General features: G+C 36.1%; 2 protein-coding genes across 2 annotated transcripts; one reads left to right on the top strand and one right to left on the bottom strand.

The window, feature by feature from the left end:
* The first annotated feature begins 1,380 nt into the window (after positions 1-1,380).
* Positions 1,381-6,993, top strand: rnf185 (ring finger protein 185). Its single transcript, XM_049463117.1, has 7 exons — positions 1,381-1,530; positions 3,224-3,450; positions 3,573-3,591; positions 3,723-3,835; positions 4,507-4,561; positions 5,240-5,357; positions 6,559-6,993. Exons 2-7 carry the CDS (start codon positions 3,275-3,277, stop codon positions 6,654-6,656), a joined length of 579 nt encoding a protein of 192 aa, XP_049319074.1. The 5' UTR covers positions 1,381-1,530; positions 3,224-3,274; the 3' UTR covers positions 6,657-6,993.
* A 5,849-nt stretch (positions 6,994-12,842) lies between these two features.
* Positions 12,843-20,714, bottom strand: LOC103036890 (phosphoinositide-3-kinase-interacting protein 1). Its single transcript, XM_015606548.3, has 6 exons — positions 20,585-20,714; positions 20,357-20,485; positions 17,754-17,867; positions 17,414-17,608; positions 14,282-14,360; positions 12,843-13,356 (listed from the first exon to the last, which is right to left on the bottom strand). Exons 1-6 carry the CDS (start codon positions 20,646-20,648, stop codon positions 13,110-13,112), a joined length of 828 nt encoding a protein of 275 aa, XP_015462034.3. The 5' UTR covers positions 20,649-20,714; the 3' UTR covers positions 12,843-13,109.
* Positions 20,715-21,371: the final 657 nt, after the last annotated feature.

The raw sequence follows: 21,371 nt of genomic DNA, 5'->3' as shown, positions 1-21,371 counted from the left end.
AAAAGTTCCAACTGGTCTTATATTATATTCTAATTTGAGTTTTTATGTTATTTTTTGATTATCAACAATAAAATAAATAAACGTTTAAAATAGATCACTCTGTGTTTAATGCATCTAATATATGAGTTTTCTCATTTTTAGCTAAATTACTGAAATAAAGTAACTTTTAAAGATATTTTATTTTTTTTAGATGCACTAGTATATATGTGCACCTCTGCTGTTGCTGAATTCAGCATTTCAGACATAATTCGTAATGTTGCGTGTTTACATGTGGGAATAGAAAACGAGCTCCGGCAAATCGTACGCTCACTGCTCCCTACGCTAGAAGGGTAATGCTGCAGACCGGAGCCCCCAGTGGGCGTGGCTTAAGGGCGGAGCATGTGTCAATCATTTTCGACTGCAGCCAATCAGATACTACACTTTCGTTGTCAATCACTTTTTATTAAGCCAATCCTCAGACAGACTTAGCTGTCCATCATTTTTTACTGCAGCCAATCACCTTAACAGATCTGTCAAAAGAAGGCGGAAACTGCATTGCTACCGGTTGAACGTAGCGCGATTTAAGCTTCTGAACAGCGGTGAAGCTGAATGTGTATAAGTATTTTACAAAATACTATATTAACAGTTTAAACAGTTTTTCTGGAACAGTTTTTCTGGAATGGCACTTTCGTGTTTTTTAATCGTGTATATGTATGTGTATATATATATATATATATGTGTGTATATATATATATATATATATATATATATATATATATATATATATATATATATATATATATATATATATATATATATATATATATACACACACACACACACACACATACATATACACGATTAAAAAACACGAAAGTGCCATTCCAGAAAAACGAGTATTTTAATCTTTGATTTAAAAATATCTAAAGTCAGGGCTTTTCTAACGTTTTCATTCAGTTACTTCTGTTTAAGAGCGGCATATAGGCAGGACTAACTACAGTAGCACATACATGTTTTTAAACTGTTAATATAGTATTTTGTAAAATACTTACACACATTCAGCTTCACCGCTGTTCAGAAGCTTAAATCGCGCTACGTTCAACCGGTAGCAATGCAGTTTCCGCCTTCTTTTGACAGATCTGTTAAGGTGATTGGCTGCAGTAAAAAATGATGGACAGCTTGGTCTGTCTGAGGATTGGCTTAATAAAAAGTGATTGACAACGAAAGTGTAGTCGAAAATGATTGACACATGCTCCGCCGTTTAGCCACGCCCACTGGGGCTCCGGTCTGCAGCATTACATAGATGCCCTACGCAGACTTTCTCCAATCGGATTGGTCGTTCTGTTAAAGACGCAACGCCGTACTGCCACTTGATTGGTTATCCTCGCGTGACGTATGCGAGTGCGTTTTCCGGGGTTCCACTTGATGCAATCGTGCTGAAATTGATGCGCCGCGGTTTGGTGCTTTAACCGGAGGACGGAGGGTTAGGTGATCTACAGCAGTTGGTGTGTGCGGCGGAGACAGGGGGATTTATTGGATGAAACGGTTAAGGTAGGTTAATAACATTATTTAGATTGTAAATCAGCTTATTTTAGAGCCAGAAGTAAGTTATAAAGTTAGTAAACTACGGTCGCTAGCTTGGCTAACCCTCTAGCTAACCCTTGCTAATAACAGTGGCGCTGAGGAGTTAAGGCTGTATTATCAGGCGCTGGTCTGTAGTCTGTCACTGCTGGAGGATTATTGGATTTTAGACCTTTATTTGCTTTAAATTGAGCTGTTTTTGAGGTTTATCAATAACATTTTGTTCATTTGCCAGTTATCTAATGATAATAATAGTTTATCTCTTACTCTGAATTCTGTGATTTCTATTTCGACTGGAATCTTTGCTTACTTAAAGGAAATTAAATGTTTTCAGGTACTTTTTCTTTAAATAATTAAAGTTACATTATTTCTTTCAATTGGGTTGAGATAGTTGATAAAAATACACTATTTATTTATAATGTCTTGTAGTTTTATTTTGACATTGTTCTGTGTTATGTCTTATATTCCAATTTTATTCATTTTAATTCTGTTATAAATAAATACATATTATTTCCCTTTCATTTCTAATTTCTTATAACTTTCCTAAACTTGTATTGACTCTTATCTTTATATAGCACTTTAAATTGCATCTGTGAATGAAAGGTGCTATACAAATAAGAAATTTGATAATTTTATTAGAAAGATATTGTGTCTTAAATCTATTCCTTTAGTAACCTTTAACCCTTTCAGACCTGAATTAACGATCTCAAGTAATGGGAAAATAATGTAAGAATGCTGTTTTCGGTCTGTAATGCATAGAAAAGAAGACTCCAATATTCTACTACAAAATATACATAGCAAATAAATCCAAATAATTAAAAGATTTAATAGCTTTTTATTTACACTGCCTCTTTCCAAAGATTTGTTTATTCAGACTTTAATTATATACACATCTTGCCAAACAACATTTTTGATAATGCATCAGTTACTTAATGAAAATCGTAGTTGTGGTGCATGTGTTTTCTGTAAAGGAGCAATGTTGATCTTACAGTATAAACTATTTTTATATCAGCATTGGAAAGATAAGGTTATGTGTGCAGGTTTTTTTTATATAAAAAATATAGTGCTGTAGTTTAAGAAATACATAAATGTCTCTTAATGCTGATAAAATCTTATATATATAGTTTTACAGGATTACCAAGCTTAAATCTTTGCTTTACACTAATAGTAGACACTACAGGAGTGAGAAATGTGGTTTGTTTGGATTAAGACTTGTCCCTTTTTAGTTCGTTTTGCATTAACAGTATTGATAGTTTTATAATAGATTTTGCACAATGTCTAGCCATGTAGTTGTAAGCATTCTAAATTTACATTTTACACACTGTAAACTTTAATCTTTTAATCTGCTGATCCTGTTTTCTTACAAAAGCCAAAATCAGATAAATGTGATCCATGCTTTACAACTTTCTTTGTATTTATTTATTGTAATTATTTATTCATTAGGCATTTGGCTACATGTCTTAGTTATAAGAAATAAACAATGACCGATGTGTATGATGGATTTATCTTTGCTAAAAGTGTTTTTTAAGATGTATATTCAATTTATATGTATTTTTTTATCTTGCATGACCTTAATTGTTATGTGTTGTCTGTGTAAAAGTAATTTGTATCTTAAAATATTTCTAGAGCTACAGAGTTTATTGAGTTATCTTTTTCTTCTCAGGTGTTTTTCAGCCCACCCTTGCAGCTCACAATCGCCCTTTTGAGGAACATCATGGCTAGTGCCTCTCCTCCTCCAGCATCGGGCTCCTCACCCACCGACACTACAGCCACCGGCTCCAGTGGCCAAGCATCAGGAGAAAGCAGCAGCCAGGACAGCACGTTTGAATGTAACATCTGCTTGGACACTTCCAAGGATGCAGTAATAAGCTTGTGTGGACACCTCTTCTGGTAAGAGGCCATTATCTTATTGAATGATATTAATCTCAGTAATAATTATTATTGTCATTTGCTTCTTCATAACTGAATTAATATTGTCTTTGTATGTTTTTTTTTCTGCTGCTGGCTCACAGTTGGCCCTGCTTGCATCAGGTACGTTGTCTTCTTTCCATCTTGAAACCTGATCTGCCATGTTTTGTCTGTGCCCCCGTTCTAATGCATATTAATCTTTTGGAGGCTTTTCACTGTCCCTAATTACCCACATCAATTTCCTCTCTTTACAGTGGTTGGAAACAAGGCCAAATAGACAGGTGTGTCCAGTATGTAAAGCAGGCATCAGCCGAGACAAGGTCATCCCACTGTATGGGCGAGGCAGCACCGGCCAGCAGGACCCGAGGTTAATCATCATTTCATTTCACACAATTGAGACCTTTGGCCTGGTTCACATGAAATTAACCATTAATATATATATATGACATTTTATCTCAATGTAAAACATTAACTGACAGTAGGTCTGTCACAATAGTACATTTTGACAATATACTGTGCTAGAAATAATTGCAATACACAATTTTATGGTCATTTCATGCCACTGATATAATAATAATCAAAAAGCATAATCCATTTTCACATTATTTTTTTAAAGAGCAGTGAGCTTTTAATTATAATTTTTTTGACATTGAAATTGGAATATAAAAAGGTATAAATATCCTCATTGTGTAAAACATAAAAAAACCCACTGTTTTAAGGAAAGTCAATATACAAGCTTATTCATGGTAATGGGACTTCTTGTATAGTAAAAACAATAGGCAATACTCAGGTCAGCCTAAACTATTGATCATATGTTCATATATTGGTCTAGTTACTATGAATCAGTCATTTTGCATAACAATAACATTATGAATAATTATAATGTATTCTGTAATGCACAAAAACAGCCCTCACTTCCAGATTAACAAAAGTTCAAATATGTATTAAATGAGTATAAAAAAGTGAAGCATGTTGTTGGCACGAACCAAATCGCAGTAATTGTTGAAACTCATTATTTTTCTTCCTCTGGGATTTCAGAGAGAGAACTCCTCCCAGACCACAGGGGCAGAGACCGGAGCCTGAGAACCGTGGGGTAAGTAACTGCACCATTTTACTCTAATTAACCTGATATGCTCGCTCTGGGCTAAAACAAAACAAAACAAAAAAACAGGTTTAACATTAAGCACTTAATTATTTCATCATCTAAAGTCAGACTGAGCTGCAGCCGCCATGTTTATTTATTAAACCCTCAGCAATCAGACACGTATGACAGGGTGGAATCACTGATTGGCGAGTTATATGTGGAGTCACACAGATATATATGCAACACCGAATGCCACATTGCACTAGCCATGTGTGATGAAACTATTACGTGACGGTAGGAAGGTACTGTATTGCCAGCATGCAAGTAATTCATTAGTAAACGAATCGCTCCCAAAGGGACTTATTAAGAGGCACCTCCAAAGAGAGAAGTGGAAAAGAGCTTTTTTGCGCCCCTCTCAGGTAATGACAACACCTGGCATTTGAGATTGCATCACGCGCTTTAGCTCCTTTTGTCCTAAACACTTTTATGAACAAGCTGTTGATGAGTTTATGGATTTATGAGTTGGAGTGCTTGTATTTATTATAATACGCTATTAAATTATTAGCTGCCACAGTATTATCAAACATAAAATAGAGGCTAAGGTCTTAAAGATATTCGATTTTTTTAAATAAGTGCATCATTATTAAATCTTCTTCATTAAGCTAAAAGCATTGTTGTGGGTTGCAGGGATTTCAAGGATTTGGCTTTGGAGATGGCGGCTTCCAGATGTCCTTTGGTATTGGAGCGTTTCCTTTTGGCATTTTTGCTACAGCGTTCAACATCAATGATGGAAGGCCACCTGCAGGTATGTGCCCACAAATATATAAAGCACTAAACTCTGAGCAAACCTTGTTCTTTGTTATAGCAAAGATTAATGTGCACGCTGTGAACATTAATATCATGGCAATATTAGGCTTTAGTGATTTCTTTCTGGGGAAGAATGAGTGAGAGCCTACATCTTTAATTAAAAAGCAACAAAAATGTTGCCCTTTCATTATTTTTTTACAAAAGCTTCTCTGAGAAGGTAACACAAATTGTTCATAAGAGTATTTCTAAATTCTCCAAAACGTCTAAGGATGTTCTCAAATATTCTCTTAAGGATATCATATTTTTTAAAGGTATGTTTTATATACTTATTATAGTGATGGCCATTGATAATATGGTCTTTTAAGCTGCATTTCACAGTTTAAAGACCATGAAAAATGAACTTTTCAGTATTTAGAGTCCCTGCAAGTCTCTACAGTGGAGAGCAAATTAAAGGAAAAGCAGAAGTAAAATTAGTAAACAAGGAGTAACCAGAAGTATTTTTGTATGTAGACCGTAAGAGTGCTTTAGGAACAATCTCCACTTAAACATTTTTCCATATAAGATATGAACTCCTTCATGACTTCTATTATTTATGCTGTGTCTGATATGCTCATGCCAGAACATCACACGAGGAATAGAGTCTATAAATGCAGAACTATATAGTGTCCTATATGTTCAATGAATGTAGAATGGCAGAGTCAATACATAAGTTTTAAGTGAAAATCATTTTTTAGCCTAGAAGGGAAAATGTATCTCAGGCATCACGTAACATATTTTAGCTTTAATTAAACTCCCTCTCAGAATGCCTGCGTTTAAAATAATAGTGTAATAGTGTAAAATAAGAATAAGAATTAGAAGTTCAGGGGAACTGTGGAAGTCGAGGTGAACAGGCGGAAGTTGAGAGTAGAGGGGCAGTGGAAGGGGGCACTGGGGGGACCCACCCCCAGTTTTTATCATGGAGACGGTGGGCGCACGCTCCCAAGAGAGGGTGCTTTTCATGGCGGGGGTGTTGAATTCAGCGTGAGTAATGACATAAGTGTGACTTAGGCACGGATTGTTTAAACTCAGTGTGAGTGCAGGCCAGCGGGGGAGTGGGGAGGGTGCAGAACCGTGCTTAGTATGAGTACACTCTTAGAAACTGGGCTTGGTTGATGTATTTATATTAAATTAAACCCGTCTCATCTCTGTTCACTCTCCAGCTGCTCCTGGTACCCCTCAGCACATGGATGAACAGTTCCTGTCCCGCCTCTTCCTGTTTGTGGCGCTGGTCATCATGTTTTGGCTTCTGATTGCATGAAAACGGTTATGAACTCATGACTGGACGCACGGTGACCGGCGCTGGTGTTACAGACAGTGATTATGGAGGTGGTCTGAAGTTTCTGTGGAGGAAATACTTTCACTTTTCTCTCGGCCGTCAGATTCGGCTGATTTTAAATGAAATGTGTTCAGACACGTGGATTCTTTCGTGTGAAGGAGATGAATCGTGTGTCTGTGATTGCATGACTGTGGTCAGTTCAGTACAGAAAACTGTAAAAAATGTGATTTAATGGAATTTTACTGTTAATCTCTCCTCTTGTTGGCTTTTCCTCTCAGATTGTAATTTTAAATAAAACCCAGAGTCTTATTTGTCTTAAGATGCTTTGTTTACGTTATTTCTTTAGTTGTTTGAAGTGGCAAAGGCTTTTAATGACTTTAGCTATGTTCACATGTATAGGGATATATTAAAGAGAATATTATATACAGTGGAAAAAAAAGTTCAGGAATCTCTGTTTTGTAAAAAGAAGAATGGTCCAAAATTCCTTCAACCAGAAGCCAGACTCTCTTTGGAAGATATAGGAAGCGTTTAAAGGCTGTTATTACTGCAAAAGGAGGATCTACTAAATATTTTTGTCATTTTTTGTTGGGGTGTCCAAATTTATGCACCTGTCTAATTTTGAGTACAGAATTATTTCATGCTTTCTAAAAATAAATTTTAAATATCACTGTCTTCAGCTGCTATATGATATATATTTAACTGAAATGACTGATCTGAACAAACAGTGATTTATAAAGGAAAATCATGAACAATATCAGGGGTACCCAAACTACTAATGTACTTTAATTTATAGAGAGTTAGCATCCATCCAGTACTTCTGGGAGGAGTCAGGGAGTTGTGGAGGTGTGATTGAGGTGGGGTGGTGAAGAATATCCAGCATCCTGACCTCACTCTAACTCTCCTGTAATTGGACACAATCAAATCCTCACAGCAATGCTTTAAAATCTAGTAGAAATGTCTTCTCTGGAGAGTAGAGACAGTTACTACAACAAAAGCAGGATATTTCGTTTTTTATATTTTATTATCCTTGATTTCTGAAGAAACTATAAATGAGCATGCGTTTGAAACAGTGGAGTATAAATATGGTAGTTATTGGAAGTTCAGGGGAACTGTGGAAGTCGAGACGTGATCAGCTCTGTTACTTTTTGCTGTAAATTATTTTCGTTTTTTTAACAGAGCGTTTCACACCAGACCCACTCTGAAAAGTTTTTTCTTTTCACATCGTAATTATGTAACTTAAATTTCATATTTAATTTTTTAAGAAGAAATGCACAGTCCTGACCCACTGCTGTAAAGAGGAAAACTGCTGTACAGAGGTTTGATTCCTCGGATGTAATCTGAGAACTCTCTTATAAAATCTTAATGATATTCACTGTGGGATTGAGTTTCAGACTAACACTGCCTCTCAGTCTCTCTCTCTCTCTCTCTCTCTCTCTCTCACACACACACACACACACACACACATTATATCCTTTAGAGTAACTAAGGGAGGACCTAAAGCAAGAAGAAGCAGCTTCACCACCTCTACAGGGCCTGGTCCAAGGAAATGTTTTAAAAATGTTTAAGGGAGTCAAACCATGAGGAAATTAGGTTATTTAATTTCTATGATTCTAGTTTTGTTTAGCATTCAATTTTAACACAATGCATACGACTAAACTTGAATAAAAAGAACAAAAATAAAATGTAATATAATTTAAAAAGTGAAAAAGGTAAAACCGGAGATACAATGTTTTTGCAAACACTAACGCTGTGTCAGTATGTGTGTAAATATAAGGTGTCCTCTATTAGTCTAAAATGATACGCTGCTAATTTAATGAATGAAATTATATAGATTATATAGAAATTGAATAAGAAAGTCTTAACAGGTTTTTCACAGCAGTGCCGATCTAATAAACGACCAGCAGAGGGCGTCAAAAACATCAGTCCATATGCGTATAGGAATAAATACATAATACTGTAATTTTAATTTGTATATTTAATTTTTTATTTCTAAATTAGTAAAGCTTGTCAGATTGATGAATCGGCATAACCAGTCTGTTTATGATGCTCTGATCTATAAAAAATTACATATATAAGCATTTGTTAGAATTTATGTCATTCTTTAATCTTACAAACCTCATAATTGCAGGATCACAATTAAACAGCGTGTAACTATGTAATTACTATCAGTTAAATTTGATTAATGTTTGAAGCTAAACTCGAAAATAGAAAACTGGGTCTTCATTTTTTAGTTTTCCCATTTATTAGCTATAGTAAAGAAGAAATGTTTTTCAATTTCCCCAATTTCCTGTTTACTATTTTCGCCTTTTGCAAACAGAATTTCAGGAAATAATGCAACTTTTGTTACAAGATACAAAAATGGGGGAAAAAAGGAAAAAAGAAAACAGAAAACCGAGGAAATAATTTCCCTAAAATTCTTATTCTGAGATGCAGAAATAAAAAATCAAGGAAAAATAGAAAAATTATTGAAAACACAATATGCACAGCTAATAAAGTTTTACACCCTACTTGTGTATTTTTTCATTTAACCTCTAACAAAGGTTATATTCGTTAGAATATACATTAATATGTTTATTTTAATTTAGAGATACAGGAAACTTCACAGTAGTAAGCTCATAAAAATACATCAATAGACTCAAACATTACATTTTATTTTATTTTTTTAACTTCGCATTTTAACAAGGCTAGGATTTATTGTACATAACTAATAAGCTCGTCCTCATATTGAGCACAATTCAGCACCATTTAGATTTTCTGCCAGAATAAAACACGCTCACTGAATCCGCCGCAGTGACGATCTACGCCGCGGCCAGCAGAGGGCGCTTCAAAGACCATGCAGCGTTCAAGTGACCCTAAGCTGAGTGTGTCAAACAGTTGTGGAGAAAACAGGAAAGTGCTTTATTTTGTACAAAATGTTCAGAATTAATTACAAAAATCTTAATTGTTTTGTCACATATTGTACGTTGATATTGATTAAATATTTCATTCAGTTTTTAATAAATAATAATGTGTAAAAATCCATAAAATCCGGTTTTTAGAATTTTAGGACTAAGTACAGGGCGGCAAAACACTACAAATGAGTGACCCGCAGAGAGCGCCAAAAGCACCATGTGCCCTTTAACTTAAAGCTCATTAAAATAAATGAACATTTAAAACATTACTATATATTTTAGGTTAACGTGCAATGTTGGCGAATTAACAAAGCTGAAATTAATTCTACAGAACATACACAACCTGATCAACTAAATTCTGAACGAAATTCAAAAAAGGTTTTGAAGTTTCTGCTCAAATAAAACACGGAATCTTGCGCCCGACCAGCAGAGGGCGCGAGAGAGACCATGCTCCCTTCAGGAGACCAGTGTGTCTAACTGTTGTGGAGAATACATGACGGGGCTTTGTTTTGTAAAAAAAATAAATAAAATGTTGAGAATAATATAATAAGATTGTATTTACTAGTCAAATAATTTATTGTGACTTTTCCTTTTTTGTATTTATTAATAACCAATAATAATGTGTTAAAATCTATAAAGTTCCGTTTTTAAAAATAACATCTAAGCCGCAGGACAATTCATAAGTGTGTCCAGCAGAGGGCGCCAAAGCACTGTCCCAAAATCTCCTGATCGTAGATACACGAATAGAATCAGGTCTTTACCATATATACCATGAAAGTTTTCTTGCCAAGTTGTCAATTTACCAAAACTAAAATTAATTTCACACATCAATGCTTTCAAGCTCTACCTCGCCCTGAATATAAGTCAGCATAATGTTTATTTACGGCTAAAATAAAACTTTTGTGAAGAACACAGAACAGCAGGGAAGATCTTTGCCGCGGCCAGCAAAGGGCACCAGAGAGGCCATGCAGCGTTCAGGAGACCCGCAGCTGAGTGTGTTGAACTGTTGTGGAGAATAGAACACGGTGCTTTGTTTTGTACAAAATGTTGAGGATAAAGTAATAGGATTGCATGTACTGGTCAAATACTTTATTGTGACCTTACCTTTTTTATCAAGTAATAATAATAATGTGTTAAAATCTATAAAGTTCTGTTCTTAAAAAGACCAACTGAGCCGCAGGAAAATTCACAAGAGTGTCCAGCATAGGCTCAGGTCTTTACCACATAATTAAAGTTTTCTCGTCAAGTTGTCCATTTAACTATAATAAATTCTACACATCAATGCTATCAAGCTCTACCTCGACCTGAGCATAAATTAGTATCATTTTAATTTACAGCTATAATAAAACTATTGTAAAGAAACCGAACAGTGGTTTGTTTTGTTGAGTGTAAATGAATAAGATCTTAATTGCCTTCCCGAAGTTTTATTTTAATATTAAGTAAATCTCTTGAACAGTTTATTTTTTTAATAAATAATAAAACATGGGGACGGTGAATCTATATCAGTGTCAATCTTTGCCGCGGCCAGCAGACGGCACTAGAGAGCCCATGCAACGTTCAGGACAACCTAAGCTAAGGGTGTCGAACTGTTGTAAAGAAAACAGTACAGTGCTTTATACGTTTTCCTGTAAACTAATTATTTAGCAAAGCTATAACTGATTTAATACAATGCTAAAGCTCATCACGAACGCAATTCAGCATTTTTTAAACACTTGCTGTTAAAATAAAAGACGAAATAATAAATCTTCAGCAGGGGCGAACTTTGCCGTGGCCAGCAGAGGGCAACAGAGAGGCTAAGCAGCATTCAGGAGCCCCGCAGCTGAGTGTGCCGAACTGTTGTGAAGAAAACAATAAAGATCTTTATATTGTACAAAATATTGAGAATTAATTAATAAGATATTATTTTATAAATGTTAAGCTCGGGTTCACCATGAGCACAATTCAGCATCTTTCACTTTTGCTGGTAAAATAAAAAACGAAATCGTGAATCTAATGCAGTGAAGATATTGATATTAAGATCTAATTTGTTGATATTGAATTAATTACTGACATAATATTTAAGATAAATTAATAAGATCTACATTTTCTACAGATATTTTATTTTGATACTAAGTGAATCTCTCATTCAGTTTTTATTAAATAATAAAACACGGGATAGTGAATCTACAGCAGTTGCGATCTTTGCCGCGACCAGTAGAGAGGTCATGAAGCGTTCAGGAGCCCCCTAGCTGAATGTGTCGCACTGTTGTGAACAATATAGCACAGTGTCAAATTAAAAATAATAGTGCAATTAAACAAAACACACAGATATTCTTTACTTTTTATTCCTCTTTTTAATCTCGTTCCTCTTGTTGCACAATTAGGTATAAATATTTGACTTCTGTAAAACAAACCAGATTAAAGTCTAATATGTATCATAAGCAGCTATTAATTAAATTCAGACATTCAAATCCATACACGCAAATAAACAAAACTATAAAACAAAAATGTATTATCCATTTGTTTCTTAAGTAGATACAACAAATATGTATTACATTTATACACATTTATTTATTTAATAAACGTTTATATTCATTAAATAAGTTTTAATCATTATTGTTTTCTTTTTTGTTGTCAAACAGCAATAATTCAAAGCATGGTACTGTACAGAGTCAGAGACCACCAACTACACCTTAAGCCCATTTTACAACTTTAAGCCCATTTAAATCTATATATAAATAGATTAATTACAACAATATATTAAATATAAATTAAAAAGTTAAAATGCTGGAATTTCCTCCTATTTTTCAGATGGAGACAAATATATATGTGCAGTGTGAGTTAGGCCTGGCAAACAGACAATAATAATGTATTTATTTTTTACATTATTATAATATTTCAGGATATCTATGATGATTTTTAAAATAGCATCTTTTAATGTACTGAGTAAAAGATTAACTGAGAGCTTTATGAGAGGAAATGTGCCAGAGAGCTGTGTGTGTGTGTGTGTGTGTGTGTGTGTGTGTGTGTGTGTGTGTGTGTGTGTGTGTGTGTGTGTGTGTGTGTGTGTGTGTGTGTATCGGAGAGAGAAATTGGGGAATAAGTTAGAGAGGGAGTGAAAGTTTGGTATGAGGTTTAATCCATATTTTAGTATAAATAATAAATAAGTGATTTGTTAATGTTGGCAGGATTATTTTTAGTATTTTTGCTTGTTTTAAAAATACTTTTATTATTTTTACAGGCCTAGCAGGAGGTGTGTATATAAACACCTTATTTAACAGATTTTTTTCTGTGAGACTTATGTACTTATTGTGTGTTCTCTCTAGGGGTCTCTGACTTCTGCACAGCATTGTGAACCTACATACAAATAAAAGCCCAAACCCAGCCTGCACTGTGTTCCCTTTTCATTTAGAAAGATTACAGTCTGAGCCGTTTCTACAACAACAGTAAAGAACCATATTAACTTTTAGTCTTCTGGGCTTTACTTTTACCGACGTCCTTCTGAATTCGTTCCCTGAGGAAAGTGTCTGAGTCCGTGGGGAGGAGAGGGGGAGACAAGCTAAAATCAGCCCTCTTTCTCCAAACCTGCCTCATTATTTGTTTTGAATGTGTGAATCTGTTTTTCAGCAGGTCTCTCTCTCTCTGTCGGTTCTCCCTCCTCTCTCTCTCCGGCCTGCAGGACGCTGGCGGACGCCGGCTGCTCGTCGGTGATGTCGCAGGCCGGGTTGGTGAAAGCCGATAGGGGGAGATTGATTCTGTGCATTTCCTGCTCATAAGCTCTCTGCTCCTGCTGCATCCTCAACTTTACACCCCTGCAGAAACAGGCCGACACACAAGAACACGATAGAGATATTATCACTATTTGTTGCCCAAGATAATGATTCTATATATCACAAGACAATTCTCTACAATACTTCACATCATCTGTGGATCGAGACCGGATCACGTTCTCACCACAAGCAAACCTCTCCAGAGTTCATTTGGGTTGTTTTGATCAGCACCTGAGTGCGATTACTGTTTTCACACCTGCTCAATCCAACCACACTATGGGTACAAACAACCCAGAATCGTTTTTTACCGAACCAGATAGTGCCTAAAACTGGGACCCAGTAAAAAGTGAAATCTAGTAAAAATTAAAATTGGGTAAATTAGTGAATTGATAAATACTTACTTACGAAATCAAGAGCTCTGTTTTACACTAGATAGTAAGATAGCTATCTTGTGTATCTATAAGATTGGTACACCATGCTATTGCCAGATTCTGCTTTTTAGAGTTCCAGAATCACGCTAAAATGAAAAGCTTGGCATACTGCCTAATAGCTATGGAGGCGAGGTCGCAGCAGCCAGGCAAGACAAATAGAAACTTTTTGGGGAAGAAATCAGTTAGTACAGGCACATTATATACACAAAGTAAGTAAGCATAAACACGTCTTTGTCACAGAGGTTTCACTCATTAAAAAACACAGAATTGCTAAAAGGTCAGTTTTAATGCTCTACTTACTAAAAACTGTCAGGTTTAAATCAGGCTCGGGCTCATAATGACAGTTTATGGGGTGGAATGGGATTTTTTGGGCCTGATTTAAACTCTAACCACAGGTTTACCTTACTTATTTCATTATTCGCTCCCACATGGAGTCATGAGGTCATATTTGACTCCATGTAATAATGATATATTGTCCCACCCCAACAAGTGACCAGCAAAGTATGTGCTGTATTTAGTTCTATGATTCAACTTACTTTCTGTAGACGAAGCCGATAGATATTCCTGTGCCTAGCAGTACAATGGTTGCCATCAAAACACCTGCGAGTGCATAGCCTGAAACAAAGAGCACGAATAAAAGAGTTAGTGGTCTTCAAAATAAACTTAAAAACGCTGAAATTACTGAAATTACTGCAATAATGTTAATCTATGTGAAAAGGGACCAGGTTTAAATAATAAATGCAACATAATTGCAAAATTACATGGATTAAATGTTTTCTACATTGACTTAAGTTAAACAGTAACAATATCAAATATTTATTCATACTTTTCACATTTTGTCACATTACAACCACAAACTTGTATTACTGTATTAAAATGTATTTTAATGAGATTTTAAATGATAGACCAACACAGAGTACTACATAATTGTGAAATGGAATGAAAATGATACATGGTTTTAACAATTTTAATCAAATACAAATCTGAAAAGGGTGATGTGCAAAACTATTCAGTCCCCTGTACTCTGAAACTCCTAAATAAAATTCAGTGCAGTCAATGGACTTCAGAAGTCACTTAATTAGTTAATAGAGTCCAGCTGTGTGTAATTTTGCCTTATGATAAATATAAACTTTTGTGAAGGCCTCAGCGGTTTGTTAGAGAACACTAGTGAAAAAACAGAATCATGGAACAATACATTAAAATTGCTGTTCACAGACTCTCTCCATCCAACTTGGCTGAGCTTAAGCTGTTTTGTTAAAAAAAAGGGGCAAAATCTCAGTCTGGTTGAGACATACCCCAAAAGACTTGCAGCGGTAACTGCAATGAAAGGTGGCTTTAATAAGTATTAAATTATGGGGGCTGAATACTTTTGCATGTCACACTTTTCAGATTTTTATTTGATTAACATTTTAAAAGGCATGTATCACTTTAAATCTCAATAAAATACATTTACGTTTGCGGTTGTAAGGTGACAAAACGTGAAAATGTTCAAGGGGTATGAATATTTTTGCAAGCCACTGTCTGGACAGTACAGGTGCTGGTCAACGAATTAGAATAATTTGAAATAGTGCAATCATGAAATTCTTTGAATGCATTTTTTGTGCAGAAAGCAAATCAGGTGTTCACCGCACCTGTCCTACTCGTTAGACTAATCACAGAACTCGTTACCTGGAAAAAAATTTGCTCAGCTGAGCTTTCCAAAAGGCCCATTTAGGCCATTTAACTGTGACACTGTTGTTTTATTGAATTAGAATAATGGAGAAACCGTTTCAATGAATTAGAATAAATGCTCGAATTTTTGTTTTCTGTGAAGAGTGTTCACTGTGCAGTATAAAGTCAGGGTTGAGTAGAATTTGTAGTTGTAAAATCAATCATGGGTAAGCAGCGTGACCTCTCAACCGGAATAGTGGCTCAAATTCAAGCCCTTCGCCAACAAGGCTTGACCCAAACTAAAATTGCTGAGCAGCTCGGCATCAGCCAGTCTTTCGTCTGCAAAGCTTTCAAGAAAAACTGCAGAAAGCGCACCAACTGTTCCGGCGTCCGAAAAACTTCTGCTCGCGACAACAAGCAGCTGAGAAAGATCGCAGTCAGCAACCGGTTCAAGTCCACTTCCGAGCTCACCGACTTGTGGAACAAGCAGACCGGCGCTGACGTCTCCAGATCAACCACTTACCGTCGTCTGCGCGAACTCGGCTTCAAATCTCGCGTTCCAGCAGTAAAACCGATGCTGAACAAGAAACAAATGGAGAAACGGCTGAAGTGGGCCAAAGAACACGGCGAGTGGACTGCTGAAGACTGGCAGAAAGTGGTCTTCAGTGACGAATCACGCTTCTGCATCTCCTTCGGTGACCAAGGTCCTCGTGTCTGGCGTCGTGGTGGCGAAACCTACAACCACCCAGAGCGTTATGGTCTGGGGATGCATGTCCGCTCGAGGTGTAGGGAAACTCTGCTTCCTCAAGAAGACTGTCAATGCTGCCGTATATCAAGATGTTCTGGAAACGTTCCTGATTCCGACTGTTGAGGAACAGTTCGGCGAAGAAGACTTCATATTTCAACAGGATCTTGCACCGGCTCATGCGGCAAAGTCGACCAAAGATTGGTTCACTAAAAAACAGCTTGAAGTTTTGGCATGGCCGGCCTGACCTCAATGTCATTGAAAACCTTTGGGCCATCGTCAAGCGGAACATTCGCGACAGAAAGCCTACTACGCTGGACCAACTGAAGCAGAACATCGCCACTGCCTGGGAAGCTGTGAGTGCGGAAACTTGCGACAAGCTGGTCAAATCGATGCCGCGGAGACTTCAGGCAGTCATACAAGCCAAGGGGGCAGCCACAAAATACTGAGAAAGTGATGATTGTAATTATAATAAAAATTATTCTAATTCAATGAAACGGTTTCTTCATTATTCTAATTCAATAAAACAACAGTGTCACAGTTAAATGGGCTAAATGGGCCTTTTGAAGACCAAAAGCTCAGCTGAGCAAATTTTTTTTCCAGGTAACGAGTTCTGTGATTAGTCTAACGAGTAGGACAGGTGCGGTGAACACCTGATTTGCTTTCTGCACAAAAAATGCATTCAAAGAATTTCAGGATTGCACTATTTCAAATTATTCTAATTCGTTGACCAGCACCTGTATGTGTATGTCTATGTTGGGGATGAATATCCTCAGATACAGTTTTTACAAGCCTATAATCAGAATTAGGGGTGGGCGAAAATAAAATGTTATTATTGCATACAATGTAATATGGCACACCCCTAGCTAAGATATTAAAAAATACAAGAATTTTATCAGATTTTCAACAGAAGTCAGTGATCCAGAATGTCATGATACTATAATGCACTTCAAATATCTCTATATATATTCAGTATTAAAGTAACATAAATTATACTGGACAGATATAATCTGTCTCTAGTAGATATATAATGGGAAATGAGAACAGTGTCAATTTTTCTTTTGCTAAAAACAGAAAAAATTAGTACCCTGATGTGATAATTAGGGGTGGGTTATATGGCAGGATATTTCAGGGTATAATCGTTCATTTTAAAAAATGTTGGCAATATTATTGTGTACGATACGATATAGCACACCCCTAATCAGAATGTAACATGCAGATTCTGATGTCTTTTTTGGTGGACTGATGCAGTTGAAAAATTCACAGAATGTACCCAGCGCTCCAAGGTCTTTCTTCTGGCTGCCTCTGAGGCTGACTCTCCGGTTGATGCCTGGGTCAGGTTTCACTGCAACACTCTCTCTGGGTGAATGGACGCTCCGCGGCTCAGTCTGACCCTGACCAGAGGACGTCGCTTCAGCCGCCACCTCAGTCTCAGTCTCAGCCTCAGAACCTACTACAGAGGTCTGATCTAGAACATGAGAACCCATTAATACATTCTTTTACTGCAACTGTAACACCCTTAAAACATGTATTTAAAAATGTACACGTATAATATATATGAAAAATATATACAGTATATATACACGTGGCTCCATACTTATTAAAAAGTGTACCTTGGCAAGCATCTACTAAGCAGTCTTGTCTCTTGATACCATCTTCAGCGAATACAAAGCACCACGGCCTGGATGAGGCATCAGGGTTACGGCAGTAGTTGTGATCCCACTGTCCTTTGGCAACAATAGGGTTTGTTACAATCAGTATATGATGATAAGTTAATATGACTGAATAAAACACAGTGGATCAACACCAGCAGATGACATGACTCTCCAAACCATCACTGATCATCAGTAAATTTTACATTTAATTTGGAAATCAAGGGACCTGAGTTCTAGTGTGAACTTTCTAAAGCCTTGTCATCTTTCACAGAAAATCTTACAGCACTTCCTGCTTCCCTCTGCTGACAACTTTTATGAAGATGCCGATTTTATTTTCCAGCAGGACTTGGCACACTGCCCACACTGTCTAAAGTACCAATTGCTCTTATTTAATATTTTAATTTTCTGAGATACTGATTTTTGGGTTTTCATTGGCTGTAAGACAAAATAATCAACAATAAAAAAATTAAACACTTAGAATAGATCACTCTGTGTGTGTAATACATCTATATAATATTATTGGAGTTTCCCCATTTTTAAATGAATTACTGAAATGAAGTAACTTTTTTCAATAATATTTAATTTTTTTGAGATGCACCTGTATATCATGAAGCTGACTGAGAAAATGCCACGAGTGGGCAAAGTTGGTTAGTTTTTTGTTCACTTAAAAATTCCAAATGTCCTTTTTTATAGTTTTGATATGATTAATAATAATATTTACTATGTAGAAAATAAGTAAAATAGAAAAGACAGAATAAGACTTTGAATGACGAGGGCTGTGTCCAAATTTTTGACTGGTACTGTACATGACAACCTGCCTGGTGCTCACAACAGCAAGCCAAGCAATCTTTTTCTACAACATATAGTCTTACGAACACGTTTGAGGCCAGAGGTTGCTTTGCACATTTTACACACACACATGGCAAATGTGTGAGGGCTCCTGCTCTGAATACCACACATCAGTGCTACCTACACATGGGGCCCCAGTAATAATGGTCGGAGTTTGGTGGGTACAGCTGAAATGTACATCTGCACGTGTCTACATTAGGTAGTGTAGAGTGAAAGAGGCTTATTTCCCCCTGAACCTCACACCAGGCAAGCAAATCTGCACATTTCACTCCCATTTAGTCCCTAATTTACTGAAATTAGATCACAAAATAGGACATTTTTTAAATGTAGGTGTCTTGTTCTGTGTAACTGTTTGTTTATTATGTTTGTCTATAATTGTGATTTAAATAATGATCAGACTTTATTTTATTAGTAATCAATGCTAACAACTGCATTTCTGTTGCATATGTAAGCAATCATAAATAGAAAAAATACAAATATAATCATATTAGGCACAATTCACATTAACTTTTGTTACCTTCTGTTTAACGTGCCACTTTTCTCATTATTTTATAATTATAGACATTTATTTAATGACACACACATTTGTAATATGAACACACACTGCGATTTATAAGGGCTTCAATGCAGTGTCAATCTTTTTTTCTTGTTATTTTGCAACATATTAAATAACCTGAATATCACATATTGCAGACAAAAATGCAAACGCACTTGGATGGAGATCCAAACAACTGCAGCTGGAGCATAAGTGATAAAACCTAAATGCCCTAGAAAACTAATTTATTTTAGTTAAATTTTGTTGTAACCAAAACCCCATCACCCTCAATCTTTATCCCAAAATGTTCAGGTTGGTTTCCTTAAAGCAGCAAAGATTTTATTTTAAATTGAAAGCAATAGTAACCCTGAGTGAAGAACTGATGAGAACTGATGAGCTAACAGATTGTGAGACTTTGCACTGACTTTGGACTTGATAATAAAACACAGTGGATCAACACCAGCAGATGACATGTCTCTCCAAACCATCACTGATTGGTGGAAACTTCACACTAGACCTCAAGCAGTTTGGACTGTGTGTCGCTCCACTCTTAATCCAGACTCTGCTCCCTTTATTTACAATTAAAATACAAAATTTATTGATGATCAGTGATGGTTTGGAGAGACATGTCATCTGCTGGTGTTGATCCACTGTGTTTTATTATCAAGTCTAAAGTCAGTGCAGTTTTGTTTTCCCACAAAATCTTACAGCACTTCATGCTTCCCTCTGCTACTGACAACTTTTATAGAGATGCGGACTTCATTTTCCAGCAGTAGTTGGCACACTCCCCACACTGCCAAAAGTACCAATTGGTCTTATATAATATTCTAATTTTCTGAGGCACTGATTTTTGGGTTTTCAATAGCTGTAAGCCAAAATCATCAACAATAAAATAAATAAACGCTTAAAAAATCACTCTGTGCGTAATACATCTATATAACATATGAGTTTAACATTTAAATCTGTAACTTTTTTTAGATGCACTAGTACATAAGATCTGAAAAGAGTTTACACCACAAAGCAAGTGTCAGCATGTTCTATGGATTTAAACATTTTCACAAAAACTTACAGACTGTCGCTTTAACTAGGAGCAATTGTTAAATCCCCTATTGTACTTTGGCTCTCAACAGCAGATAATCCTAGTAAATAGCAAACGTCTAGGAAAACAGAAACCTACCAGGGTCAGTGCCAAGGTTGATGGTCAGGTTGTATGATCTGCTGGTGTTTATCCAGTTTAAACATGTTTCTCCTGAGGAGCTGATCTTCTTCACTCCACTGTAGGATGCTCCATTCAGTTCAACACACTCTACAAACAAAATCAGACAATCTGGAAATCATGTTTGTTTTTCCTTATTGATTAATCATTTTAAATATCTACTACTAGACTTAATCATCATTCACTTACCTTGTATGACTGATGCACTAGTAGCCACTACTAAAGCTAATGTCACTTGGCCCCATGGGAGCATTTTGCTTCGGGTCCTAACACAAACACCTATAAGCTGCTAAAAAGTCCTGTACAGGTCTCCTTGAAGCTGGTGCAGTAAATAGAAGCTGTATTTCTCTCACTTGGCCTTGTGATACTACAGCAGCAGCAGCCTCAAGGTCCTAGAGGAGGCATGATTATTAGATCCAGTGGAGCCCTCACACGACTGAATATAATAATGTCTATGAGGTCATTCCATCCACCACGGCCCTGTCTAATAAGAAATGGATCATCAGTTGCTCCCATAATAATAGGATCTGATTTGTGAAAAAGATTATTTCAATAGATTTTAGTACCATGTACCAAATGTTATAAAAATTGTGTAAAAGATAACATTTATGGCTTTCTACAAGAAATGCTCTAATATACATAACACATCACTGTTTCACCACAGTTATTAAGCAGCTGGTTTGGATTTCCTTGCAGGTATTTACCTTTGCTTTTGTAGTACGTAACCATGATAAATGTGATAATACTCCAAAAACACCATAAATGATGACCCATTGCTCAATACAAAATAGTTTAAGTTATGTCACAAACCATGTATAAAACTCTAGTTTAAGACCAGATTCTGGTGGTAGCTAGTTTTAGATGGTCTAAGATGATCAGAGTGGTTGGAAAGCTGCTCATACAGACGATAACCTACAGTACTATATTGGTATCGGCCAATAATTGCTTTTTTATGAATCTTCGGAATCAGGCTGTT

The sequence above is a fragment of the Astyanax mexicanus genome, chromosome 1, assembly GCF_023375975.1.
Source record: "Astyanax mexicanus isolate ESR-SI-001 chromosome 1, AstMex3_surface, whole genome shotgun sequence".
NCBI lineage: Eukaryota > Metazoa > Chordata > Actinopteri > Characiformes > Acestrorhamphidae > Astyanax > Astyanax mexicanus.
The sequence above is the reverse complement of the archived record's forward strand: the minus strand, read 5'-3'. Positions and strand labels throughout refer to the sequence as shown.

Excerpts from the sequence above, each read along its gene's own strand:
- rnf185 (XM_049463117.1), top strand. The coding sequence starts at position 3,275 with ATGGCTAGTGCCTCTCCTCCTCCAGCATCGGGCTCCTCACCCACCGAC. Across the intron at positions 3,836-4,506 it reads ACCGGCCAGCAGGACCCGAG|AGAGAGAACTCCTCCCAGAC; the intron begins GTTAATCATCAT and ends CTGGGATTTCAG. Across the intron at positions 4,562-5,239 it reads CGGAGCCTGAGAACCGTGGG|GGATTTCAAGGATTTGGCTT; the intron begins GTAAGTAACTGC and ends TGTGGGTTGCAG.
- LOC103036890 (XM_015606548.3), bottom strand. The coding sequence starts at position 20,648 with ATGCTCCCATGGGGCCAAGTGACATTAGCTTTAGTAGTGGCTACTAGT. Across the intron at positions 20,486-20,584 it reads TAGTGCATCAGTCATACAAG|AGTGTGTTGAACTGAATGGA; the intron begins GTAAGTGAATGA and ends TTTTGTTTGTAG. Across the intron at positions 14,361-17,413 it reads GAAAGACCTTGGAGCGCTGG|GCTATGCACTCGCAGGTGTT; the intron begins GTACATTCTGTG and ends TCTTTGTTTCAG.